Source organism: Rattus norvegicus, chromosome 5 (assembly GCF_021556685.1).
Source record: "Rattus norvegicus strain SHRSP/BbbUtx chromosome 5, alternate assembly SHRSP_T2T, whole genome shotgun sequence".
In the NCBI taxonomy this organism is placed as follows: domain Eukaryota; kingdom Metazoa; phylum Chordata; class Mammalia; order Rodentia; family Muridae; genus Rattus; species Rattus norvegicus.
In genome coordinates this window covers 62,413,070-62,440,753 of record NC_141538.1, presented here as the reverse complement: position 1 = coordinate 62,440,753, position 27,684 = coordinate 62,413,070, and the positions used below count along the sequence as shown (strand labels likewise).

At 49.5% G+C, this 27,684-nt stretch overlaps 1 protein-coding gene across 21 annotated transcripts; it reads right to left on the bottom strand.

The window, feature by feature from the left end:
* Phf24 (PHD finger protein 24) lies at window positions 1–27,605 on the bottom strand. 21 transcript variants are annotated; one of them, XM_087550476.1, is made up of 10 exons: window positions 27,434–27,605; window positions 21,599–21,732; window positions 10,363–10,414; window positions 10,033–10,251; window positions 9,268–9,453; window positions 6,365–6,443; window positions 5,872–6,077; window positions 5,409–5,569; window positions 4,991–5,086; window positions 1–4,670 (listed from the first exon to the last, which is right to left on the bottom strand). In XM_087550476.1, exons 3-10 carry the CDS (start codon window positions 10,408–10,410, stop codon window positions 4,574–4,576), a joined length of 1,092 nt encoding a protein of 363 aa, XP_087406602.1. In that variant the 5' UTR covers window positions 10,411–10,414; window positions 21,599–21,732; window positions 27,434–27,605; the 3' UTR covers window positions 1–4,573.
* Between the last annotated feature and the right edge of the window lie 79 nt (window positions 27,606–27,684).

Genomic DNA, 27,684 nt, shown 5'->3' with positions numbered 1-27,684 from the left:
AACACCGCAATCTGTTTATTATGGTTTCCGCAGTGCCCAGCCTCCGCCTGGAGTACTGCAAAGGCTGGGTCACAGGGAGAATCATGCAGCTGTAGACAGGAAGACAGGGCTTGGGGTTGGTCCCCTCCAATTACTGCCAAGTCACCTTCAGCAGAAAAGGTGCATGGGAAGGACACGAGGAGCCAGAGGGCCTTGGATCCTCGGTTACTGAAGGGCTCTGAGTCTCCTTCCCAGTCTGTTTGGCTGGAAACAAACCATGGATATCCCTTAATGCTTAGAGGCTAAACTTGAAGGCCTTTGCTGATTGTTGACATAGAAAGGGCAGCCCTTTCTATTCCAAAGTAGAATGGAATGGGCTTTAGTTATCCATCTAGACCAGACCTAACCCCGTGTCGCCATGCTCTGAGCCACTGGGGCATGCATCCCAGAGGGGAGCCATTTTTCTTTAGTGTTGATCTAATGGGAATTCTGTGTAGCCTATCCTTTTCTTTACAGGGTTGCCAAAAACAGTGGCAATAGGCAAGCAGCAGCAGGAGTGGTGCTTGGCTCCACCATTTTCCAGAGCTGAGCTGTGGGACCAGGCCATATACTGATCATGCCCACTTAAGATCTCCGTTGTCTGGGCTGCAGCCAGGACACGAGAGAGACAGTGAGCAAGAGAAACCCAGATGACAAGAAGAACGAGGAGATCTGGCCCCACTGTAAATGGCAGGTTAGAAAGGGGCCCTGGTTACAGGTCCTGCCAGGATGGTCTGAAAATTCAGCATCAAGGTTGTTTTGCCTCTCAGTGCCAAGTACAGAATAGTCATGTGCCACCTAGTGACATTTCAACCAACATCAGATGACATGTACAATGGTGGTCCCGTAAATAATATTGCCTACTCATGTGGTAGCTGTTTGGTTTGTGCAAGAGCACTCTTTGCACTAAGATGACATCGCCTAGTGACACAGTTCTCGGAATGGGTTTCCAGAATAGAAATGGGTCTCTTGATCACTGGTCCAGACAAGACCTGCTCCTCTTTTCCATGCTCTGGGCCACGAATGACCCTGTACACTTGTGTCTCTCTGTATGCACATGCATACAGAGTATGTGTCTTTACTTTGTTGGTTGGAAGGAGACATGGAATGCCAGAGCTGGCTGCCAGTTCAAGTTTTGTGCCTCAAGGTTGCTTACTTTGGCTCTGGGGTAGTCATGGCTGGATGGCCCCTACGAGACAGTTTCTCCTAGCCTTACTGTTTTATGAACTTCTGGAAGCCATGATGCCTGCAATGACTATTGTGCTTTGGGCTAAGGCATGGGACAACCCTGGCACTCACTTCCCAGTGGAGTGCCCTCATCTCAGGCAGTTGAATTCTGTGCTTTCTGTCTTGGTGATAGGAATGGGGGAACTCCACGGCTTGGCCACTTAAACAAGGTCCAGATGGCCTCCCACAGGAAGCACTAGGGCCAGAAAGGCAAGTATTTACCCTGCCAGCCCATTGCTTGGGCTGGGGGTAGAAAGAGGCAACGTATCCATGGCTTCTGCTGCAGCTTTCCTCAAAGGAAGAGCACTTGAGTTGAATCAGTACCTAGGAGTGAGGAGACTGCTTCATCCCTGGGATACCATAGGGACCACAGATCAAATGTTTTGCTGGGGAAGGAGGCCAAGGGACAGACCTGGAGAGGTTACGCGGAGCTGAGCCACTCTCAGCAACTCTGTCCCTGCAGCTCTGCTGTGGCATCCTGACATTCCCTTATTTAATCTGAATATTGGGAAGAGAGTTTCTGGGTGAAAACCAGGCTTGGAGAAAGTGGTCTTCAGAGAAGCATGTATGTAACCCAAGCCTCCCTTGGTTAGAGCTCAGGATAGGAAAAGCATTGAGCTTAACTTTTGGTGGCCGAAATGGGAAAGACTGAAACATTTCTCAGACCCTCATCAGAGCCATTAATTTTACACTTGGCAGAATTTCAGACAGTCACAGTGATAGAAAGGCTTGGAAAGAGAACGAGTCTCACTAGGTTGATGAAAGTGTACCTCTATAAACACTGCAGGGGGCTCTCCGGGGAGGCCGCATCCAAGAGAGATTGTGGACACTGCGCTGGGGCGGGCTTCTGTATCAACAGACTAGGGAGCAGTGGGTCCTCCCTTTGAGCAACACTGGATGCTTATGGAGGAGAGGTCGGCTGTCCTGTGCCATCCTGGACAGACCTGGTTCTGAGGATGAGCTGTGGGGCTAGCTCTGCACAGTCTGATTCAGCCTGTGCTCTTCTGCCATTCAACTGTAAAGGAGAAAGAAACGGCTGGTCCAAAATGGTAAGCATCGTCTTGGTCTGTAAAGGACCATGGAGCAAGAGATGGGCTCCCAGTGTCCACAGCTGGGGAGTGGCGGAAAAACACTGTCCAAGGCCCAGAGATGAATTATCTCTGTTCAAAGTGTCTTGTGCAGTTCAGCAGTCCACAGTCACAGAGAGAGAGAGAGAGAGAGAGAGAGAGAGAGAGAGAGAGAGAGAAAGAGAGAGAGAGAGAGAGAGAGAGCGCTGACTCATCGGGAGAATGAGCAAGAGCCCCTGAATTTAACATGCTTTAATCTTCTCAATGGAAAACCCCAGGGCTGGCTGCTACAGATGCAGTCCTTGAACCCAGCAAGTTTGTGCTTTGTCTTCAACTCGATTCAATAACGGGCCACCTCACTGATCAGTCCTGGGAACACGGCCGAGTCGTTTTCACTGTTGTCTTTGAGACTAAGTCTTACTTGTGTAATCCTGGCTGGCCTAGAACTTGCTATTCAGACTAGTCTGGCCTTCAACTCACAGAGATCCACCTGCCTCTGTCCCTCAAGTGCTGGGATTAAGGGTATGCACCACTGCGCCCAGCTTTTAAGTAATAGTTTTTTAAAGCCATAGGTTTCAAAAACAAACCCGCATGTATCCCGTCTGCTCCGTTTCAGTCCATACATTCTGACTCTAGCCATATACCACCCTGTTTCTAGGTCAGGCAGGTCCCATAGAAGGAGAGCATGCAGGGCTCTTAGCAAGGCTTGTCTGGAGATGCCCATGGCATCTGAGCCTCTCGGCACCGAGCTCTCGTAACCATCCACTTTAGCACACGTGTTTTCAGCCATGCAGACAGTTCGAGCCTCTTTCTGCGTGACTTGCCTCAGTTCTCTCTTGAAGGGCTAGTTGTCAGAACTGGCCATCCCTAAGTCATGTGGTTGACAGTATAGAGATCCAGAACCTGGGGCCCTAGGTCTTAGGGCTGACCCACGCCATGGACTGACTTGAGAGCTTCAGAACTGGGTGGATGGGGTGGAGCAAAGCTTGTAGGGCAAGCTTGTTACACTCATGGCACTCTCCGAGTGTCCACAAGGTCCTCTCAGGCTAGCTCCATCTCCTAGCACAGAGGGGAAGACTTGGCGTGAGCAGCAGGGAGAAGCAGCAACTCAACCGGGGCAACAGGAGAAGAACACACTGTCCCCCTTCTGACGCTGACTTCTTGACAGTTGAGGTACAAATCTTCTCAAGCCTTTGTTGTCCCTTCTGAAAAAGCACAACTGCGCAGGCATTCTGCAGAGCTCCTCTGAGCAGTGTGAGAGGCTGACTTGCCCTCCATGTAATGCCATATTTCTATGTCTGGGGTTGCGTTGGGCTGAAAAGCAGGGAAGACCCAGCTTGCTTTTCTTCTCTGCATCCTCATTGGCCTCCAAGGCCGCCACCTAGGCTACAGCATCTCACACAGAGCCATTCCTGCCAGTGGATCTGTTCCTCATGGGTCCCTAGAGCTTCGGACCATGTGATACCACTTGACAAATAGGACAGGTGTCTCACCTTGGCTTTCCTGTTCTGCTAAGGACTTGTGAAGTTGCGAGCTGGTTGAAAAGTTCCTAGAATCCTGGGACTCTGGGAGAGACTGTCTCCACTTTCTCCAGGCAGAAATGCACAAGCTAGTTTCCTTCTCTATCACGAGGACTCAGAATTTAAACACAAACTCTTTGGGATGGCTTTGAACTGTTCTCCCACTACGGCACGCCTGAGGGACATACAGACACTTACGAGTAACAGTGGTCATCACTGAAGGGGGTTTCCATGTGGGCATTGGGCCTCTCAGCGTCTCCTGGAGGGGAAGTGAATTTAATCTGTCCCCTTCTTTCTCCTGGGAATCAGAACTGGCCAGTGAAAGGAGTGAGAAGAGACCCTCTTATCTATACCAGGGGAGCTCAACACAGGGGTTTTGGTCCTTTTTCATCAAAGAAAGAACCAGGAGTTTGAAGGCATGGCTATCTAGGCATGTATGTGGCTGTATGTGCATGTGCACATATGTATGCATGAGGTGGCAGGTAGTTTTATGACGTGAGGGCAGGAGGTGGTCCAGTAGCAGGTAATGCCACGGCTCTCAGGGCTTCTCAGTGTGGCAACACACATACTGCCTCTGTTGTGAGGGGAACGGTGGCTTCCGTGCCATAAAGCTTAATAACAAATTAAGATGTTGGCAGTGTCCCATTCCCATGAGTCTCAGTGCCAGAGGTTGGTAAAGGAAAAAGAAAGGAAAGGAGAGAGAGGATGCCACCGTCCCAGAACTGAGCTTCTCTGTCCCACCTATCCTGGGGGCTTCAGGTGAATCGCTCCACTGTTAGGACGAGCAGCCAAGATGTAGATGACATTCTCTCTCAGGAAGGTGGGCCAATCCACAAATCTGCAGAGGGAGAGAACGGGTTTGCAAGCCTGGGCACAGATCCTGAAGGCCCATAAGGCTCAACCCCAGTGGCAGTTTGCCTCAGAGCAGACAAAACTCGGGGAGCTTGCCTCCTTACTAACATGATTAGGACTGGCTCCACTACAAAGCCCTGGTCACTGGTTTGCCCTAGAGACCCGGGGTCAAATGTGTCCTCCTGGAGCCTGGGTTTCCAGGGTGAGCATTTGCTATTCTGGGGTGGAAGTGGTAATGCCTTCCTTTACTTATGTGGGTGTCATGGCAGTGGAAGCCATAGACAGCAAAGAGGAGGCTCAACTCACCTGGACTCCTGCTCTGTGGGCAGCAGGGCCTTCTCCTGACTCTGGCTACTGCTGCCGGCCGGGCTGCTGTCTGCTATAGGACCCACATGGCTGATGCTGCCAGGCACAAGAGCGTGAGGTCAGCTGTGGGGCAGCGATAGCCCCGACTCCTCCCAAACTCCAGTGAACCCGTGGACCTAGCCGTGCCTGACCAGTCTTTCTGAAATGGGCAGCAGAGAATTTAGGACAGAGGCAGTCCCACATGGTGCCAATAGGATTGCTGTCCTCTGCCTAGTTCTCAGGCAGATCTTCTGCCAATAGGATGGAAAGAAGCTTGTGCTAAACCAAGCAAATCCGGGTAGAAGGAGGAAGAGGGGGGCTAGGAAGGAGGGGCTGAGAAAGAGGGGGCTAAGCGGGGCAGAGCTGATAAAGGGCAGACCTGACGCTGCAGGAAGGAGCCTCTGCAAGGCGCTTGCAGAACCAAGAGTGTCGGGCTTGGTGGCACTCTGCTTCGCTGATGGTGCTCCCTCTGCCCCGTGCCAGGAAGGTGGCTCGAGCTCGCTCCCTCTCCTTGACGGTGAGAAGCCTCAGTAGAGAGTTCTGGGGAGGAAGAGATAAGTTAAGGTCGTGAAGGTAAAAATACCTCAAAAATCACCGAGAACTGCACTGCCATTACCTAACCTTTGCTGCCTTCCTTAAAGCCTTTTTGATGGCCTGACATTTTTAGAGGAGCCCGAACAAGCCAGTCTTCTTCAGCAGTTTCCTCAGCCCTGGTCACTGGTCATCTGTCACTGGACGGATGCACGCTCTTGCTTAGATACTCCCCAATGCTCCCTAGTATATACCCAGCACACATCTTAGGTCTCTGTCACCCATGGACATCCACTGTCGCCACTGCTCACCTGGGGACGCAGCTGCTGCAGCAACAGAAGGGACTCGTGGGACAAGAAGTCGGGCCACTCTACGTGGCCCCGGTGTTCAGGGTCCAAGGCTGCAAACTGGCGGGCCGCCTGCTCCTCTTGCTCATCGCTCAGGGCCCTGGTGCTGTCTCCTCGCTTTGCCGCCTGGTGTCGGTAGCGCACAAAGTCCTCCAGTGTCAGGGAGCAATCTGTGGGAGGGAGGCACCCTTGCTGGACGTGGACACCTTCCTCAGCCCTGGACACCTTTGCTCGCCTCCCAGGCACCCTCAGGGTCCTGCAGCCCCAGTTCTCCTCAAGTTATGCCTCCCACAGCCAGAGGAGCTCGGGGAGCTGTGGTGGAAGCGGGTGCCTCTGACGGCCCACGGCTCAGGAACAAGGACTCGTTCACCCTTCCTCCCCAGATCCCACCGTCCAGTCCATCCCAGGAAGGGTGAAAGGGAATGTGCCCGGCCCCTTCTCAGCAGTGCCAGCTTACCAGGGATGACTTTGCACCGCTGAAAGGTCTCCGTGAGGCTGTACATCTCCTCCTCAGTAAGCAGCAGGTTGAGGTTGTCCTGAAAGAAAGTAAATGTGGAGTTAGCGGCCACACAGGCCAGTGACAAGTGAAAAGGGCTAAGAGGGATAGAAAGAGCATCTCCACCAGAGAGGAGGAAAAATCACCTGATCCCAACCGCCCAGCCGCCGTCCAGGAGACCGAGGCTCCAGAAAGAGGGAAGGTCTGCTTAGAGCTGTGTGACTCTGGAGACGAATCCCCCCTAGAACCCAGCTATCCTGACTCTGGCCCAGTCTCTTTATCCAATACCTGCTTTCGAGTTAGCCTGTGAGCTGACCTATGGATGCCACAGAGGCATCTCCCAGAGCGGCTGCCGGATGAGAGATGGGTACTTGGCTGTGGGTCCTAGCTGCACCCACCAGACGCTCAGCGTGTGCTTATTGTATGTGCACCGGCTTTGTGGCTGGGCTTAAAGCACATTTTAGCTATAAAAAAACAAATATCCCTGCTTCTAGGGATATGTAAAGTTGTTGTGCAACTTTAAATGGCTCAAGAATGGTTTGGAAATGTCCCTAAACAAAACGAATTTTTATGGCGTCATAGAAGTTTGATTACTAAAACACATTGAGGTTTTATTTTGTTAGCAATACTATTGAAGGTTTTTTGTTTGTTTGTTTGTTTTTGTAATGATTAGTTAACTTTCCTCCTAAAATACCAGCCAGGAGCAGGCTGGGCCATGTCATGAGACTCGCAGACTCGCAGACAATCCTATGACTGTGTCAGTGAACACCCCTTGAGCACCTGGCAAGTGCCGGGCACATGGAGTGATGTTTGGTGCTCTGTGTGGCTGCTGCACGCGAGTGTGAAGGGAATCAAGGAGAGCTAGAAATGAAGACTCCTCAGATGGCCTCGACCGAGCCCCTTAACTCAGGCCTTCATTCTGAGGACAATCAGGAGGCACAGAGCGGCCATTGTCACAGTCAATCTCTGACTTCTGTGGGAAAATGGATTAGAGGAGTATCTGGTGGAATGGAGAGCTGCTGGGCGCCTGCTACAGCCGGGTGGAAAAAAATAAGGGGTAAACTCAGAGAATGGGGAAGGGGAAGGAACGAGAGAGGCCAGAGGTCATCTGAACCTGCTGCTTTACGGGTGAGGGGACTGGAAGAGCCGGGACTGGGAAACCAGTGAGTGAGATTACTGTGCTTCTACAGAAGCAAGGAGGAAGAGCAGGTTTAGGCAGAAAAATCAGTTCATTTCGGGGCATTCTGAGCATGAAGTACTGGTGGGACGTCAAGATGGGTAAGCCCCTGAGACAGGAAATTTAAGTCTGGGCACAGATATGGGTATTGTTAATATTTAGATAGGACGAAGCCCCTCAAAGACAGTGAATACGGTGGGAAGACAATGGAATCCCAAGAAACACAGCATTTAGAACTGGAACAAATCACGGTGCGGAGAAAGAACGGTCAGAGAAGGCTGGAAGGGACTGGGAGTACTGGGTACAAAGTGAAGACTGCAGCATCATGGAGGTGCTAACAGTGGTCAGACACGCATCCCGGATTTCATTATTTGGAAACAGTCTCTCTAGTTTGCATCTACTGTATAAATTCTAGAAAATACTTAACTGCCAAGAGAAAGAGGAGGGAAGAAGGAAATGTTAAATATTTTATTCAAAAGGGCTGACTAAGAAGATGTCCGAGGAACAGTCATTGGACCTGACAATCGGAAGATCTTTGATGACCTCAGTAGGAGCCAACTCAACAAGGGGCTGAAGGCAGAAGTCACACTGGAGGGTAGGGAAGTCCGGAGACAGCGAGATGCTCTAGGGATGAACCTGGAGGAAGTGCGTGCAAAAGGCCCACGGAGGTGGCTGCGGCAGCTGGACCCTAGCAGAGCTGGGGAGGAAGCAGAGCTTTCCCGGGAGAGAGACACGGACTGACCCAGGCTCATGCTGGCAGCGCACTGGTAAGCAGGGTTGCTGCAAGTGGAGAGGCTGTGTTCAGTGGCAGTGTATGTGCATGCACGGGTTGGGCAGAAGGGGAGGGAGAGACTGTAGAGCGGAGTCTGGAGTGGTCTGTTCTACAGGGAAGGTATTTCAGTAGCTGGAAGTAACTGGTGGGCTCCACTTTGTGAATAAGCCAGAGATGGGGAGTCTGAAAGTAGCACCTGTCTGCTCCCTGCGGACGGTGGAAGAAGACAGTCGCCAGCCCCTCCTCACAGAGTGGGGAAGACACCCGCACAGCAGGAAGGAAAGACCCGGATTCCACTCAGGCATGATGAACAATGGCTACGAACCTGGCTTTCAACAGAACCTTAGATTCTTTCTGCCATTAAAAGTTGGAAGGCATTTATATAGAGTCCTGAATCGATGCACTGTTGCTATTTAATTCACATAATGATCACTTCAGAGATGAAGAGCAAAGGCTTCTAACAGTCATCGGGTCAAGCGAGGACCACAGGACTAAGTATTTTCCCGGAACAGAATCTCCCTCTGCTGGAAGCCAACTGTTCAGGATGCCAGGTTGGTTTCTCCGATGAGTGCAAGGAATGGCAGCCACAGACCTTTAGAGAAGGCAGTGCCCTATGCAGAGTTAATTTGATTGGTTAGGCCCATTGTTTATTTGATTCTTTACCGAGGGTGCTTTGCTCCCTCTGGAACACAATTGGCAAGGTCTGGTGTCTCATAACTGAGCCCAGGTGCTCCTGGCATATTTTTTTAAGTGCCATATAGTGCACCTCACAATGAAGAACTGATTTTCTAGCTCCAGGACCCTTGCGTGCACTATTAGAAAACCCCCTTAGGTCGCTGTTTAGAAACAGTCATTTTTCAGATGAGGCCTCTGGGAAGAATGCTGTTTCCCCACTGCCCTGCAGCCCAGACTCACACAGTAGTAGCAGCTCCAGCCTGTCTCGGTGTGGGCCATCTCGGTCACCTCCACGGCACTGTCCCCTTGGAGGTAGCCCATGCGGCGCAGGCAGCCATCGTGGAAAACCCTGGTGCAGACTCTGCACGGGAAGAGGCTTTCAGCGGTCCAGACTTCACAGATATCACACATCTCGTCGTTGACAACCTTGCAGGAATGAAAAGGGTTTGGAAGTAGAGATAGCAAGATTCCATGGCTGCTGCATGGGCCATTAGTATTTTATAGAGAACGATTCATGTGAGTGATTGTCCCAAGCACTATATGACATTTAACACCCCTAGCTATCCTGACACCACATACCAGTAGAAACCCCCAGCCATCGTATTTTAACCCAGTTCCCCCTTCTCCCTTCTCAGTTTCCCAAATGTCCCCTCCAAGGGTTAGTGCCCTCTGTGGGTGAGCACAAGGACTGCCATGACACCATCCCTTACCACAGAGAAGCTCAAGTCCTTCCCCACGACTAATCCAAGATACACCTAGTATTTTTATTCACATGAAACGTTGTTTCCCTTTGTGGTACTGGGGATAGAACACAGGGACTTGAACACGTAAGGCAAGCAACCTTCACTGAGACACATCTAAGCCCATCTTGTGAGAAAAGGATTGTTCCAGACCCCGCTCCCCTCCATCTTCTGGTTCTCACTTCAACCACAGCTATCTTTCCCGGTCTGTTCTTTGATCCTTATAAGGTAAGGCCGGGAAACCCTGCCTGCACACGACACTCACAGACTCCCGGGGTTCCAAGCAGATATCTGGAGGTTTGTCATCGTCCAGCTTCCGGGTGGGGCGGATGAAGGCAGGGGGCGTGAATCGACTGGTCCTGTCAAACTCCTCAGGCTCAACTCCACGCCCATCTCGGAGCCGCTCCCAGGCTGCACGGTTGCTGCTGCTCTCTTCCTGGACCCCGGGGGCACTTGCCTCCGCTTCCTTCTCCTCCTGTACTTGCTGAACAGAGCCCTCCACAGTGCCACGGCGGGACCCTGGTAGCTCACCCCCACGTCTAACGGAAGGCCTGTCCCGTAGCCCATCCTTGAAGGCTGACACAGCCAGGCTCACCTTCTGCACCTGCTCTACTGTCTGCCGCTTGGACATCAACACCCCCATGGCTCTGTGGACAAAATCAGTTTTATCCATCATTGAAAAGGCAGGCACTATTAAATATTGTCAGTCATGGCTCCTAGTAGCAAGGCATACTGGAAAGAGCACGTGCTAAGAAGTCAGAAGACTCTGGTTCTGCTTCTGACTGGCTAGCTAATGTTAGTTTTTCCTCTTATAGGAGGGTTATCTGTTCAGCACCCTACACAGGGCTATCTTGAGGATAACAAGGGAACAAACTTGGACTGTTCTTATAGTACCACAGTAGAAAGTTTGTGATGAATGCACAAACCTCAGCAAAATGTGTGTGTGTGTGCACGTGCATACACAGAGAGATGCATGTGCACACACAGAGAGACACATGCACATATACAGGCATACACAGATACACATGCACGCACAAAGGCACAGAAACAGACACAGACACATGCACATGTGCACACACACAGGCACATAGGCACATATAAAGGCACACATAGTCATACATGCACATACAGGCACATACACATAGAGACACACATGCACATATACAGGCATACACATACACACACAGAGACACACATGCACATATACAGGCATACACAGACAGACATGCACATACAAAGGCACAGACACAGACACATGTATACACACACACACACAGGCACACAGGCACATATATAGGCACCCATAGTCATACATGCACACACAGGCACATACACACATACAGACACACATGCACACACAGACACACAGGCTCATACACAGGCACACACAGACATACATGTACGCACACACACAGACACACACACAGACATACACACAGACAAACATGTACATATACAGACACACACAGACACACATGCATATACAAAGGCACACACACACAGACACACAGGCTCATACACAGGTGTGGGACTGTGAAGGGCAGCCTGGTTCCTGGTTGAGCTAAGGCTAGAAGCCCTGATGACCCTGAAAGGATAGTAGAAGTTTTGCATGCTCCTAGGTACCAGGCCCCTGTCACTAGCCACAGTCCCCATAGATTTGTGATCATCAGTCACTTATGGGCAATGCCCCAAGCCCCTCCACATGTAGAGACGGGATCTCTGGTCACCTAGGCTCCAGACAGATCTCCATTTTAATGAGGTACCTAAGGGCCTGGAGGCTTAGTCAATAAGCTTCCCTTCCCAGACACTCCTTCCTGTAAACGATATTAATCTCAGACCCGTCCTGAGAAGTGGGGTACGGTTTTACTCATCTAGTTTCCGCCATGACAATAAATGCCTTAAAATCGTGGACTGCCTCTTTTCATCGGGATCCACCATGGGGAGCCATGGAGAAGGCCTTCACCTATACAGCCCCCTTCAAATCTCCTGTGGAAGGACTCTCTGTGCTCCCAGCCACTGCCACCACCAAGCCCAAGCTCAAACCTACAGCCATCAAGCCAAAGTACTCCCTCCTACCGCAGGGACCAGCCAGAGCTCCCCTTACCCCGGTCTCGAGCTACATCAGTCCCCACTCCGTTCCCAGCTCTTCTGCAGCTTCCAGTGTTGCCTGGATGTCCAAGAGTTCGAGAACCAGACGCCCTGGCCTTGTCGCAGGCCCGGGGACGCCCAAGCCAGCTTCAGTGGTCCCATGCCTCAGACTATGCTTCTCCACCCCTGGAGTGGTGTCCTGGGGCTTCTCTACGGCCAACACCTACCCCAGTGACAGTGTGGGGTAAGTGTGATCAACTCCCCATGTTCTCCCTCTTCAGTGGCTGCGCCCTGTGGCAGAGCAGACACAGGACACCACAACCCTACACACAGGCACACATAGACATACATGCACACACATGCACATATGTAGGCACACACACAGATACACATGCATGCACACAGAGCACACACAATGTACAAGAAAGAAAAAAGGGTTAAATAGTGCTTAATTAAGTGGATAGTACTGTACCTATGTGAACTGATATCTGTCTTCCTTGTTATTTGAGAGCTGATCTAGCCCAGAGACCTCTGTTCTCTGCTACTTTGAGGTGGTTGGGACTCCAGATACTAAGTTTTCCCTTTCCCCTAAAAGGAGGTTCAACATTTTGCAGTTTTCTGGTTGAAAGAAAGCACCTCCAGGAAGTACTGTGCACAGCCCACCCAGGGTCTGTCTCATTGAGGTACTGGTTAACATTCCGGCCAGAGTGAATGAATTTCTATTTTTGGAAGATTTCTGAATCAGGCACTCGGGAATCTCTGTCACTGCTGCGTATGTGGCCAAGGTCACAAACACCCTTTTGTGGGTCTCTCACAGACAGTAAGCCTCTCTATCCAGGCTCTGTGGTAGGTGCTTTGCTCTCCTAAGACTTCTTTGTTTTGATCACATCTTCACCTTTGCCTTTACATTGTCCAAGGTCTGCAACTTTTCACAAGTTAAAAGGAACAGCACCCCTGTCGTCCTCTGCAGGAGCAGAGGACAGCTTGGGAAAGTGAGGATGTGATATGGCACAGTGGCCTTTTCCTTTCTACACAGAGAGCTCAGGGGGCATCGGCCGAGGAATGTGTGCCCGCAGTAAGCGGAGCACAGTCCGTTTGCCCTTGGCACACCCCAATCAAGGCTTATTGAACTGTGGGTGTTTGGGGCACACATCACAGGGAATGGAGGTGGGACAGAACCACGCCGCTCAAGCCTTTAAACACCAGACTCCAAAGACACAAGCAGAACTCCCGGCCACCTATCCATGCAATGGGCTATCCTTCTCTCCCGGAAATGAAGTACTGGCGTACACTAAACATGGATGGTCTTCATGTGAGAACACAGGTTCTGTGGTTCCATTTGTGTGGTGTCCAGTAAGTCTAGGGAAATAAAATAGATTGGTGCATCCCTAAGTCTGCAGAAAGGTGTGGGCCGGCATGGCTGCTACTAGGTCTAGCCTTATTTTGAGGGCAACAAAGGTGTTCAAATGTTGAAGTGTGGTGATGATTTCGTAACTGTGCAAATGCTAAAAATAATCTAGTGCTACACTTTAAATGAGCAAATTTCATGGTACAAGCTACAGAGCCATCGGGCTGTTTTTTAGAGTGTGAGACCACATTACCGGGTCACAGAGGACCTTACGGAACGGCTCGAGAAGCTGTCTTTGGTTTATTTTGAGGAAAACGTGGCGGTGGGTAAGAGGCAAGGTAGAGACAATTAGAAGACACTACACTATCCAGGTAAGACGGTGAGGCTTTAAGCTGAAGTGAGAGCAGGCATGGCATTGAGTGCATTTGTCACCATGGAAATAGGATTAGAGACTTTTAGGAATAAACTGGTAACTAATTGGCTCAAGGACAAAATAGAAGAGGGCAGTTTTAATTAGACTAGAAGAATGGCCAGAGAGTTGGAAATCAGGAAGAGGAACCATTGGATTTTGTGCGTGTTAAATTAAGGACATCCCCGGGACACGCAGGGACATCTACAGCACCATGAATGTTTTCAATGGCTTTCTGCAGCTTTTGGGACAGACTTCCTCAGATCTGTGCCTTTACGGCAGCTTCTGAGGTACCATACACTTGGACTTGCCTGCTAGCCTCAGTGTTACGAGCTCCGCTAGCCCTGCTATGTCTTTATTTGATATGCTTTCTCTATTTTTGGGAACCATGAGCACCCCAATTACTGCCTACTCTTTCCAGTGTACTCAAGTGTCCTTCTTTTGGGGAAGTCACTGCAGACTCCAGGCTGGAGTGCTTCTGGGTAAGTGCTCTCTGCTCCTGGGTACTTTCCTCACCACGTGTTTAATGGGATGATTATCTGATCAATGCTGACTCCCTCTGACTATTTCACCCTGAACGTATAATACCTACTTCCACTCTGGTGATGTATCTGGAACATAACAGATGTGAACAGACAGTTTTCAAAGCCAGGCCTGGTGGCTCGTGCCTGTGATTCTAGTACTCAGGGGCGGTGTGTGTGTGTGTGTGTGTGTGTGTGTGTGTGTGTGTGTGTGTGGCAAAATGGCTGCTGTAAGTGTAAGGCTAGCCTGGGCTACAGAATAAGACATTGTTTCAAGAAAAACAAAACTAATGGCAGGGGAGGTGACTCAGTCTGAAAAGTGCTTGCTCTGAGAACATGAGGACCCGAGTTGGATTCCCAACACCCCAGAAAAAGCCAGGTGTACTGGTGTGCATGTGATTGCATCATAAGGAAACAAGAGCTAAATCTGACTGCAGCAAATCCTGCCTAGTCCACAAGTCCCAAGTCCTGATGAGAGACACTGCCTCAAAAGACAAGGTGCATCGCTCCGAGGATGACACCCAGAACTGGCCTGTGGCCTTCAAATGCACTCACGAGTGCTCTCTCTCTCTCTCTCTCTCTCTCTCTCTCTCTCTCTCTCTCTCACACACACACACACACACAGATACACAGACACAGACACACACACGCACACACAGACACACACACACACACACACACACACACACACACATGGGGGTGGTGGTACAGAAAACTCAAACCAAATCCTTTCAGGTAGTTGTCAAGAACTTGCTTTTCCAAATAAAACCTTACTATATGCTGTGCCTGGTGATGGCCATATATTCTTTCTAGAAATATTTCTTGTTTGTATGCACCACAGTGATACACATTTCTACCCTGCAACTTATTGTTGCCAAGAAAACTCATATTCCCATGTTTTAAAAGATGGGCTCTCACTGTGCAGCCTTGGCTGTCCTGGAGCCCACCGTGTGCCAGGCTGACCTCCAATCCTCGTCCTGCCGCTGCCTTCCGAGTGCTGAGATGAGAGGCGTGTGCTGTCACACCTGACAGAAACCCATGTTCTTGAATTGGTCAACTGAGAAGACCTGCCTCTTCCATTTGTTAGTTTATAAAATTTAAGAAACAACTCAAAAGAATAAAAGCCCTAATATATAAAACGAACGAACGCTTACTGTCGATCAGTAAATGTTACACGGTTGCACTGGCAAAGGTTTATCGAAAAGATCTAGAAATTTGTGCCTCAATGGACGATCAGAGTAGATTCATTTTAAAAAATAATTTTATTTTTATGAGTGCTTTGAGAGCATGTATGTCTGGTACCCCCTGCCTGGAAGCCCACAGAAGACAGAAAGGGGCATCGGATTCCCTAAAACCGCAGTTACAGATGGCTGCGAGCCATTATGTAGGTGATGGGAACTCAACCCAGATCCTCTGGAAGAGCAGCCAGTGTTCTGAACCTCTGGGCCATCTCTCCAGTCCCCATCACCGTCATTTTCAATGCAAGCACTTACATATTCCAGGTCCACTGCTTTCCTGTTGAATGTTAAGTGAGATGTTTTCAATGAAGAAAGAAAACTGATCAGCTGAAGATGGAACCCAGGACCTCAGGAATTAGGTAAGCACTCTCCCACCCCTAATTTTTAATTTTATTTTTACTGCAACACAGAGTAAGAACTACATTTCGTGGGGAAATATTGTATGTACCAGTATTGATTTGTGAACTTGTAACTGAAACCAAAGATTAGGAATGACTTTTCTTTTACTATGTGTGATGGTTCCTGATGATTCTCATCTTATTAAAGTACCCGATGGTAGCTGGAGAGATGGCTCAGAGGTTGAGAGCACTGACTGCTCTGCCAGAGGTCCTGAGTTCAATTCCCAGCAACCACATGGGGGCTCACGACCATCTGTAATGAGATCTGATGTGTCTGAAGACAGCTACAGTGTACTCGTATACATAAAATAAAAAAGTAAAAATAAGCTGCCCTGCTAATGATTCTCTACAGTGATTTGGAATCTTTGAAAAAATTCTAGTGTCTATTAATTGTGCAGACAAAGGATTCCATTATGAGTTTCCATGCATGTGATAGAATGTCCTTTGAACACATGTACTCTCCACTGCCCTTTCTCATCTCTTCTCCCACTGGTCACCTTCTCTCTATAAAAATAATCCCCTTTTACTTACGTATCATTTATAAAAGCCTACGTTCTGCATATGGGAGAGAATGGGAAGTATTTAAGTCTTGTCATCATTATTATTATTAATTATTATTTGATCTTTTTTTTTATAGTCCAGTCGCTATCCCCCTCCTGGTCCAAATTCCATTGTATAGAAGTCCACATTTTCATTTCCCACTCACTGTGGATGAACGTCCCTTAGCTCAGTTACCATGAAGAGCTCCACAGTAAACCTGAGTGTGGCTGGACGTGGTGGTGCTCACTTTTACCAGCATTCAGGAGGCAGAGGCTGCCGGCTAATCTCTGTTGAGTCTGAGGCCTGCTTGGTCTACACAGGAGCTCCAGGTCAGCCAAGTCTAATAGTGAGATCTGTCTCAAAACAACAACAAAACGTGGTGTACTTCTCTCTACTGCGTTGTTGTTGTTTCGTTTTGAGAGAGAGTCTCTGTGTAGCCCAGGTTGGTCTGGAACTCACCCAGGTTGGCCAGGATATTGGGGATCTTCCTACCATAGTTTCCTGGGTGTTGGGGTCACAGGCAAATTTCCCTATGCTTGGCTTAGTTATCTCTGGTGTATTCTAATTTAGATTCCCTTAGGTACATAACCCAGGAGTGGACAATATCACAGCCTCATTTGGATTTTTCCTTTTTAGAACCTCTATGCTTATTTCCACAGAGGCTGGACTAATAGCCCAATAGCTGCACCAGCATTTGCTGTTTGTTTTCATGGTGACAGCCATTCTGACTGGGGTGAGGTGACTCTCAATGCAGTTTAGATTTGTGTTTTCCTGGTGACTAAGCATGGTGAAGTTCTTTTTTTTTCCCCATATATTCTCTCTCTGTCTCTCTGTCTCTGTCTCTCTGTCTCCCTGAGACAGGGTTTCTCTGTGTAGCCTTAGCTGTCCTGGAACTCACTCTGTAGACCAAGTTGGCCTAGAACTCAGAGATCCGCCTGCCTCTGCTCCCCAAGTGCTGGGATTAAAGATGTGTGCCACCACCTCCCGGTAAACACTTTTCATTAAGGAATTGTATTTCTTTTCCTTTGGCAGTGCTGGGATTGAGCCCGGGCTTGTTGTTACCCAGGCACCCTGCCACACTCTTCCTTTGGATTTAAAGATGGCCACTTATAACACAAGAATATACGGAAACCCACTGCTTTTGACCGTCTGTGTGGATGGGAGGTCTACTAGAGACAGACTGGCCAAGGAAACCTGTTCTGTGATAGGACACAAGGAAGATGTTAAAGACTACAGCTGCCTTTGAGACAAAGAGAGGGTCATGAGCCAAGTAATATATGCGGGTTCAAGAAGCTGAGAAGGACAAGAAAACTGCACACTGGTGGAGCCTCCAGAGAGCCATGCTCCCCTGCGGATGGACACCTTCACGGTAGCCCAGCTGAGACCGTGTCCTGTCATTGGCTCCAAGAATTGCAAGAGAATAGATTTGTATTTTTAAGGGGAAATGGTGGGAGAAAAGGAGGAAGAGAGAGATGAAAAGAGAAAATAGAGAGAGAGAAAATATACTCTGCACAACAGATGGGTCGCTTCAGAACTGTGGCCATGAGTAACCTTTACTAATGCTTTTTCCCCCCTTCTATGTAGCCCTGGGTGGCCTGGAACTCCAGGCTGGCCTAGACATGGAAGACATCCACCTGATTCTGCCTTCTGAGTCAGATTAAAGGCCCACCATGCCCTTCTGCCCTACGGAAACATTTTTAAAAACAACCGTCAGAGGGTAGAAAGAATTCTAATAAGAAACTGCAGAATGGGGGGGGGGAATTAAAAAAAAGAAGAAACTGCAGAATAACTTAATAGACACACTATAAAAAGTTGATTTAAATGTTTTGAAACACAAAGATAAGAGACATGGTTCCAAAATGGTGATTTAGCTGGATGATGGGAGCAAGGAGAGTCTGTAAAAAACTCCAGGAGGAAACTGAAAGGCACAGCAAGTGTAAGGTGCACTTAGATTTGTAACAAATACATCCGTCTGTTGTCAGTGTAACAGGCTGCAGAACCCCAGAGCTCGGCAGTGTCTACACGGCTCCTGGGGCCGTAGGGGATAAAGCAGTTCTCCAAATAGATGGGAGGCACCCCGTTCTTAGAAATTATGTCGGAAGTCCTGGACAACAGTGGTGAGACTACTATGTTTATTAGAAGGCATGGGCTGGGGGCTGGATGTGCGCCCAGTGGTAGAGCGCTTACCTAGGAAGCGCAAGGCCCTGGGTTCGGTCCCCAGCTCCGAAAAAAGAACCAAAAAAAAAAAAAAAAGAACCAAAAAAAAAAAAAAAAAAAAAAAAAAAAGAAGGCATGGGCTGAGCCTCAGACGGAAACACTTATCTTGGAGATCCTGAACATAGTTAAATCACTTTCCAAGACCAATTCACCGGGAGAGAACCAGTATGTGCTTTTGGCCTTTGACTTCTTCTGATGACGTAACAGGGGATACTGAACAAACCCAGCTGGTCAGGAGCACCATTCTATAGGTGAAGCGACCTATCATCAGTGTAGCAGCAGCTGGACCACGGAGACCTCCTCACACTGCAGCTCTGCTTCCTCCCGCTTTTTCATGTTGGAAGAGCACTCGCTCTGTGGAGATGCCAAGATCCCTCGGCTGTAATGAAGCCACTGCAGCCGTGTTGGGACTTTAGTCTTTGGAGGAACTTTTATGAAGACAGAGCTGACACACACTATCAAAATAATCAAATAGAAAAAAAAAAAGCAAACAACACGGTGCTCTTCACCGCAGTTCCTTTGAATACGTCTATTCCCTTTGCTGGAGATGGTTCATTTTTTTTTCTAGATCGCCTTATGTCCCTAAGGCAGAAAACTGTGAAGTAGAACCATTAATAGGAAGCCTCTACAACCCAAACAAGACCTCAAGCCATTTTATTTTTTGTTTGTTCATTTTATTTTCATCATTTTGAGATGGCCTGGCTGTGATCTGATTATAAAGCACGAGGACACAACAGAATTAAGCCTTGAGAATAAGGCTTAAATCTCTTAATGCTTAATGAAGAGGACTTGCAGAAGACACCTTGATTAAAAGCGAGCGTGCCGAAATAGCAGAGACAGACACCTGTGGTGTTTGAGAAGTTAACACAGGCGGCTCTAATTCCCAGAGAAACAAGTGCTACTGATTAGCGGTGGCTAAGAGGAATGCCTGGAGAGAAAGCCCAGCCTCTTCTGGGCTGGAAGGAAGCCTAGGAAGAAGAGCAAGCTAAAAGGAAGTAAACTTGCAAAGATCCCACAAATCGTTCTTAATGACTTCTCTGGCTGGTGGGAGGGATCTCCCCCCCTTCTCCAACAAGGATGAAGAGGGGATAAGAAGATGTTGTCTCAAGAATGGTGTGACTGTCAAGATTTTGTGGTGTATACAGGAGAGGCTTAAAGAACACCTTAGGGATAGAACAGGTGGCGTGAGACCGTAGAGCGAGCACGTATGGCTGACTGCGTGAACAGAAAGAAATCTTCCTTTCAGCAGGAGAGGCTGTTGAGATGTATTTGTCAGGCAGAACGAGTATGTGGGCAGCTCGGAATGTGTGTGCAAGACACACCCATTCTTTGCAGAGCACCTACCTAGAATGCAATGGGACTGGTTATAAGGGCAAAGTAGTGGGAGTGGAGAGGTTCTGCTCCACAGCAGGAGATGGTAAACAAACAAGGGAGGTGAAGGCAAGGGAAGCAAGGGAAGCCCTCTGCCCAGGCACAGATCTGTGGCTCTGGAGAGGCTGGGGAGCAGCCTGCCTAATAGGCAGGAGTTTCCTTATCCAGCACGCCAACATGAAGTGCACTGACTCACTTGAGCCTCATCCTGTGTATAGAAATGGCAGCTGTTTGGCCCAAGAGCAAGTAAAAGGAATTCTCTGGAGGTTACGAGGGTTTTCCTAGGCAGGAATAGACAAAAGAGCCCCTAAGTGAGAAAAAGGGAACTGAGGGTTGAGTGTAGTGGCATCCACCTGTAATCCCGATATTGAGAGGCTGAGGCAGGAGGATCATTGTGAGCTTGAGGCAAATCTGATTTACAGAGGGAGGGAGACAGCAACAAAAGAATCGAGCTTGCAGAAAAAGAAATGAAAACAAAGGGTAGAAAATCTGGCGGCTCCCACTGTCTTTCACAGACATGAATGTGGCCGAGATGACTGGGCGAAGACAGTTTATTTCAGGCACAGTGTTCGTATCCTTTCTTTTCACCAATGCTGGCCAGAGACTAGGCCTGCTTAGGGCTGTAATTCCAGCCACTCTGAGGCAGAGGGATCACAAACAAGATCAAAGCCAGACTGGGCTGTGAAGTGAGTTCAAGGCTAGTCTGGGCAGCTTAGAAAACCTCAGTCTCGCACCCTGAACCTGGGGATGTGGCTGAATGGAAGAGTGCTTGTGTAACAGACATGGGCTCCTGGAAAATCCCCAGCACTGAAAAAGGTAAAACCAGAAGAAGGTAAAACCAAAGTAGGCCCAAAATGTGATCAGAGCAAGGCTCAGGATCTCAGTTCTAGAAATACAGTGTTGACTCAGCGAATCACATCCACGCTGCCTCCTCAGAGGTGGGGCGCTGAGGATAAGAATTCTGACCTTATCGTAGCTATGGGTGACTTTCTGCCACAGAGGACCGCATCTACTTCAATCTGACTATGGATGGGAGGGGTGAACATTTTAATTTATCCAGTTTCTACAGCCACAACGTTAAGACAAGAGAAACACCCACATCCAAGTCTACGGTACTTATTCTCTGTCTAAGTTGACTACATCTTGGCCCACAGGGGTGAAGCTCGCTAGGGTACAAGAAGGAAGCTGGAAAACGCATCTCCTTGGTGCAGGGTTTGAGCCAGGGACGATGAGTAGGGTGGTGTCTATGCACGCAGGTGTGGAGGTTCAATTGGTTGGTTTGTTCCTGTGTAGCTGCAGGACTAAGACCCTCAGGGAAAGCTACTGAACTGAACACAGAAGGCAAAAGTTACAAAGGTCGAGAAAAACTAAGAACCAGAGTCTGTGAGCATCATCTCAACCTCCCCACTGCTGCCACCCTCTAATGAAGTTCCTTGTGCCGTGGTGACCCCCCAGCCCCATCCAAAAAGTTACTTTGTTGCGATTTCATCGCTGTAATTTTTCTACTGTTATGGATCCTAATATAAATATCTGCTCTGCAGGATATCTGATATGTGATCCCTGTAAAAGGGTCATTTGACCCTAAGAAGGGCCCTGCCTTAGTCACGACTTAGGCTGGACAGCACAGACCCTGAGCTCACCATACACATCAACGTCGACCCAAAGAACTTAAGCAAAAGCCATCACGAAGATTTCCCTTACCCTCCGCAGGTCTTGGAGGCAACCCAAGTGGTCCAGTTGTTCTCCTCTGCCTGTTGCTTTAGGAATCCAGTCTCTCCATGCAGTGTCCTGGGAGTCTGTTTCTAGTTGCTGGTCTCCTGGCAGTAACCTACAGACTGGTGTCAGTTCTCATGAGTGTGGACCCTGAAGCCACCCTCCCGTCCTCCTTGGGTCCACTTCTTATCTAGGAAGACAGTCGCCCGAACCGCAGAGAGGTTTTTCTGGAGATTCTAAGAAGCAGACGGGCTGGAGGCCGGATGAAACGGTCTCCCAGCCTCAGCTCAAGGCTGTGAGGCAGGAGGGACGTCCTGCTGCTGCTTAATATTTACTGAAGGCTCACAGAGCTTTAATATACATGAGAACAAAATGATGGCATGATCTTTAGCCTCTGGGGATTGGGCTGTCTTCATTAAAAGCTACAGCTCTGACTTCCCACAGAAGCAGAGCAACAGTTAAGGAACATCACACTGGCAGTGATTGGCTGGTGGGATTGCACTCAGCAAGTGAATTTTTCCAGCAAGATGGAGAGGCACTCCCTGCTTTCTGCTCTTAGGTCCCCAAAGCACGGGTTTGGCTTCACTTATGCAGCTTATTACACTTTAACTCTTACCACCCTCTTGCTTATCACTCTGTCCTCTCTCTCTCTCTCTCTCTCTCTCTCTCTCTCTCTCTCTCTCTCTCTCTGTCTGCCTGTCTCTGTGTCTGTCTGTCTGTCTCTCTCTTTGTTTCTCTGTGTCTCTGCCTGTCTCTGTCTGTCTGTCTGTCTCTCTCTGTTTCTGTCTCTCTCTGTCTCTCTCTGTCTCTCTCTGTCTCTCTCTGTCTCTCTCTGTCTCTCTCTGTCTCTCTCTCTGTGTGTGTGTGTGTGTGTGCGCGCGCAGCCTACTATGTGTTAGGCACAAATCAAGTGCTAATAGCTGTTAGGAGGATGGAGGAATGGAGTCCCAGCCTGTGAGGATGCAGGGAGTATGTGCATGTGTAGGGGGCATACGTGTAGGATTAAAAAAAAAAGGTGTTGCTTGAGCTAAATTTTGAAGATGAGTGGGAGTTAACCCAGTGGATGAGGGGAAAAAAAAGCATTCCAGGAAGAGGTAAAAACACATGCCAAGCATGGAGCTATATGGAGACTCCACCATGACTTAGAGCTATGAAGCCGGCCCTGGTGCTGGATGGAAATAGGCAAGGAGATCTGCACTCGCACATGAATTAGCATCAGTTCAAAGAGCCGGTTTGATGTAGTATGCCTAGAATATTTGTTTAAAAGAGAATGTTCCTTTGCATTCAGGGAAGTGAGGGGCAGGGAAGGGAGTTTGGCCAGGATGATCAGAGACAATCCTGGTAAATCCCAGAGATGACCTTTCACGGCTCTCCAACATGGAACTCTCCCACAACCTAAGGCCTGTCAGGAAGAGACTGTTAATCACTGGAGCTTTGTCTATGGGAGACATAAGCTTGAAGAACAAACAGAAACAAGAAAAAGAGGGCAAGGCTGCGGCCTCACTAGTGTCTCAGAGAGAAGACCATAGCAACAGGAAACAGTCTCCGTCAGAGATCATAACATGTAAAGGGCTCTGCAACTCGTAATATAATGCCTCTGTCCACGTAGATGACTTGCACAGGGAGGCAAGAGTGCATGTGACCAGTTTCCTCGGCACGTATGGGCAAGGGTAACTTTACCAGGGGTTGGACTGTGGCTGCCTGAAAGTAGCCTAGCTTAGCAGTTAGTCGTCGGTGTGTGACACCGGAAACGGCACACTCCCACTGACCACCATCGATAGCCTGTCACACTGCACTTCCCCTCATACTTTCCCTGCCCTTGATATTGATTGAGTGACGAAATGCAGACTGATTCTGTGCAAACTCCTCGAGGGTGAGACCCCTCCTGCTTACAGAGCACAGTGCTGGCAGGTCAGCAGCACCTAGAGTGTGTGCCCACCCCTGAGAGGGTTGCTCGGAGGTGGGTGGAGAACGGAACGATGCTATAATGCAGCCAATAGTCCTGTCTCCAGCTGGACACCACTAGCCCATGCGTCTTAGTCCCAAGCTGGTAGAACGATTCCAACCAGAACTTAGGGGTTAAGACCGAAAGATGGAGTAGATAATGATGTCCCCGTCAAATACGAATCCCTAAATCCGGGGAATGAGGAAGCATTGCTAGACAGGCCTGTGGTGCGGAAAGGCAACAGGTACTGTAGCTGAAGAGACGGGAGACCGGTAGCGTGAATATGATCTACTTTGGAACAGGTGTGATGGGAGCAAACATGGAGCCATGGAAAATGCATGTGGGGAGGTTTGATTATCCATGTCCCAAGAAAAGGAAACATTTCAAAATATACATGGGTAGTGTTGGAAGAAGAAAATGGCTGCAGCATGGTCAGAGAATCTATGGAAGATCCAAGGCTGGAAAGGCATACATGCCTATTGGTGTGCACTCAAGTGTTTATGAGATTAAGGCCACCCAGAAACACTATGCTTAGGCACTGTTCTGACAAGTTTCGAAATTTAATGTTCACTCAATGCTAGACATCAGGAGGTGGAACCGAGGATCCAGGTTCTGGGGAGAACTTAGACCAATAAAGGGATTTTCCCAAGTTACCAGGGAGTGTGGTTCTCAGAGTCCTCAATGAAAAAAATAATATAATAACAACAACAATAACAATAATAATAATAACAACAAAATACTCCAACGGGAAATATGCCTTTTGGCCCAGCACTTAGGAGACAGAGATAAGCAGATCTCTGAGTTCAGGCCAGTCTGGTCAACAGAGTGAGTTCCAGGACAGCCAGGGCCACACAGAGAAACCCTGTCTTGAAAAAAACAAACCAAGCCTAAACAAAAAGATATGTCTGAATTAGGACGAATACCACCATATTTGCAGGCTTGGTCTTGGTTTTCTCTCTTAAAACAATATTATTTATATATTATATATTATTTATATCACTATAATATATATAATATAATATATATATATCCCTGCTGAACTAATGAGAGGGGTTTAAGTTGAAAGAGGATCATAAATAACTTTATATCAGATGATAACCAATACGCGCCTCTGTCAGATTTGCTTGTGGAGCTGTGCATGAAGTACTACATCTATCTGAACCTTAAAGAAGCCAGGTACTTAAGGAAGATAAAAGACCAACTAACAATGGGTCAGATAGGTTATTCGGTTTCCTTGGTAGCTTCCTCTTTCTTCTCACTGTGTAATCCCAGACACCCAAAGAAACACTTCTTTTTATCTTCTGTTTTTGGGACAATGCCAAGAACTTTCTATACAGCCCAGGCTGGCCTTGAACTTGTGATTCTCCTACCTCTACCTCCCACATGCCAGGGTACTAGCCATATATTACCACAGCCATTGCAGAAACACAGTGTTTTCTGGTTTCTTCATTTGGCTCTGTTTTTCTGAGACAGTCTCTCTCATAGCCCAGGCTGGCCTTCCTTTCAACTTGTGGCAAGCCTCTTGTCTCGGTCTCTGAAGTAGGTATATATGTTTTCAAAGAAAACCAGGACCAAGCATGCATATATATATATATATGTATATATATATATATATTTGATGGACCTATGCTCTGATTGGCTCTTTGTCGTCAGAGCCCAGCTCTAGGAGGATAGTTTTGTTAAAGGAGGATGCTAGGTTTGGTTGTGCAGAAGAGGATGAAGATGGACAGAAACAGTCCAGAATGGCTCTGTGGTAAATTGCATGGCTTGGCCTCTTCACACTCGCTCTTTGGATAAGAAGCAAGAATCTATCTTTGGGCTCTAAGTTATACCCTTAGGACTCAGCTGGAATGAAAGTGTTGGGGTGAGACAAGGGGCATTACTGGATCAAGTTCAGGCTTTCTCTCCTGGACAACAGATTCCCAGTGAGCCTTCCTTGGCCTCCATCCTCTCTCCCCTCTCCTGTTTCTCCTACAGAACTGTTCAGCAGTGTCCTGGGGTGTTTGCGGATTACTGGTGCACATACAGGGCCACAAGGGAGTGACTGTCTCCTTTTCTTCATCCCCCAAGGTCCTGCAGCAGGGAAGGTGGCCCCTTGAGTTCTCCCAAGCAACCCCTGACAAAGACCACCACACCATTACAGTAGTGCTACCAGCAACGGAAGCCACGAGTTGAGATCCCGGGATTCAGTGGACAGCTGCTCCAATGGTCGAATGTTCTGTTAAACCGTCCTCCTCTCTTTAAGCATCCCTTTCTGAGCATACTCCAAAGCTCCATGCCTGACACGTCCACACAACTTATTAACAGACATCCACTCTTCCTTCTTTCCCTGTTTAATACTTTTCTCTGACTTAAATGTGAAGAACAGGCTTCATTTGTGATCTCGGGCAAAGCCTGCGTGCGTCACAAATACCTAATGTTTAAATGGGGTAATTTTACGAAGCTGTTGTTAAGTATTATGTAAGGTGTTTAAACATATCTAGCACAGTGCCTGGCACACTAGTTCTCAAGAATGCTTCCCTCCCCCCTATTCCTTCCTCCAGACACTTGGTATACTGTTTCTGGAGAGTCGAGCTCGCAGGGTCAGAGATCTTTGGTTCGGAGGCCTCACTGGTCTTGGTATCCCTTAGACTCTGTGCTCTTACAAGCAGTTCCAGTCTCCCCAAAAGTCCAGCTTGAAGCCAACTGGGCTATCATTCGGAAGAGACATTCTAATGGGGGCAGAGTGAGAACTGGAATGAAAAAAGGCCACGGCCCCATAGAGTCCCCACTCCTTTCCATTATGTTGAGGGGGACAAGTGAGGGCACACTGAATCCCTCAGGAGGTCAGTGCCTAAGTCCTTGGAGCTATGATGCCACAAATGGATCCCATTTCTCCAGCCAAAGGTTCTTTCTGGGCATCTCTGGGGCACAGGATGAAATTACCTGGGGTTCACCAACACCACTGGGAAAGTCCCTGAGGTTCCCAGATGTTCTCCCATGGAGCCAAGTCCAGAGACTACCCTAATGCCTCTCTACTTACACAGAAGGCCTCCCTGGGGGCCTGGGGAGGGTGCCTCCACACTGGGGCTGTGCAAGGCAGAAAGTGCAGAGCGCACTGGGCGTCTCCCTTCACGTCCCACGGACTCTCTCCCGTGTAGAGGCAGCGGTCACTGGGGTGCGTCCACTTGCACAGGGGCCCGTGGGGGCGGCTCCCACACCAGCATCCGAATCCGGGACCGCAGACCCGCCCCTCAGGGTGACGGCGGGGTCCCACCGCCCCCGCCCTCTCTTACCGGGACAGTCCGCGTGCGGGACGCGGATCCGAGGCCGGCGGACTCTACGCCGCGGGCCCGCGCTGCCCACGGCCGCTCCGGAGCCGACGTGCTGGGCCGAGCACCGGGAGCGGGCGGCGCGGGCGGCGCGACAGGCTGAGGCGGCGGCAGCGGCGCGCGCCCTGAGCACGCCCACCCGCTGCGCGTGCACCCGCGCGAGGCGCCCTCGGCCGGCCCGTGGGCGCGCGCCGCCCCACCCTCCGGAGCCTCAGGCACGGCCCGCGCAGCCCGCTCGGCCGCGGGCGTGGGGCGCGGTGGGAGCGCGGGCGCGCGGCGGCGGCGGAGTAGCGGGAGGTCCCAGTGCCAGGGGGCGCCCGCACGAGCAGCCGGCAATGCGGCGCGGGGACTGCGCCAGCCCGGCCGCCCGCGGCAAGGTCAGCGCGCCCCGGGAGCTGGACCCGGTTGGCGCTGCAGGGGCTGCGGGGACTGGCCCACCCGCATACACCCAAGGCAGAGCGGGGTCTGTGTGGATGCTGCGATCAGCACCTGCCCGGGGTGGGAAGAACTCAGCCAGCCGACTCTGTCGCACCACCCAGGTCTCAGGGCTCACGGTGGGGCACTTACCTTCAGGTTCCCACTGGGTTCGGGAGTGGCCAGAGGAACCTTCACAAAGACCTTGACTGCTCCATTCCGCCTTGTGCAGCTTTGTCAGAGGCTATTGGTCCTCCATCTCCAGCAGCAGAGCTGTACTGTCGTGTAACCCACTTTTTGCTGCAGCAACCTCAGCCTTCAGACTAGCCAAACAGATAGCTTGTCAGGCGGCCAGTGTTTCTGAGAACTATAACGCGCATTGCAACAAACTCCAGGCTTTGAAG

What these genes read in the sequence shown, in the direction of transcription:
- Phf24 (XM_087550466.1), bottom strand. Translation starts at nt 10,410, where the DNA reads ATGGGGGTGTTGATGTCCAAGCGGCAGACAGTAGAGCAGGTGCAGAAG. An exon ending in GCTTGGAACCCCGGGAGTCT is followed by an intron (nt 9,454 to 10,032) that starts GTGAGTGTCGTG and finishes CATTCCTGCAAG; the next exon opens with GTTGTCAACGACGAGATGTG. An exon ending in TGCAGCAGCTGCGTCCCCAG is followed by an intron (nt 5,570 to 5,871) that starts GTGAGCAGTGGC and finishes CTTCCTCCCCAG; the next exon opens with AACTCTCTACTGAGGCTTCT.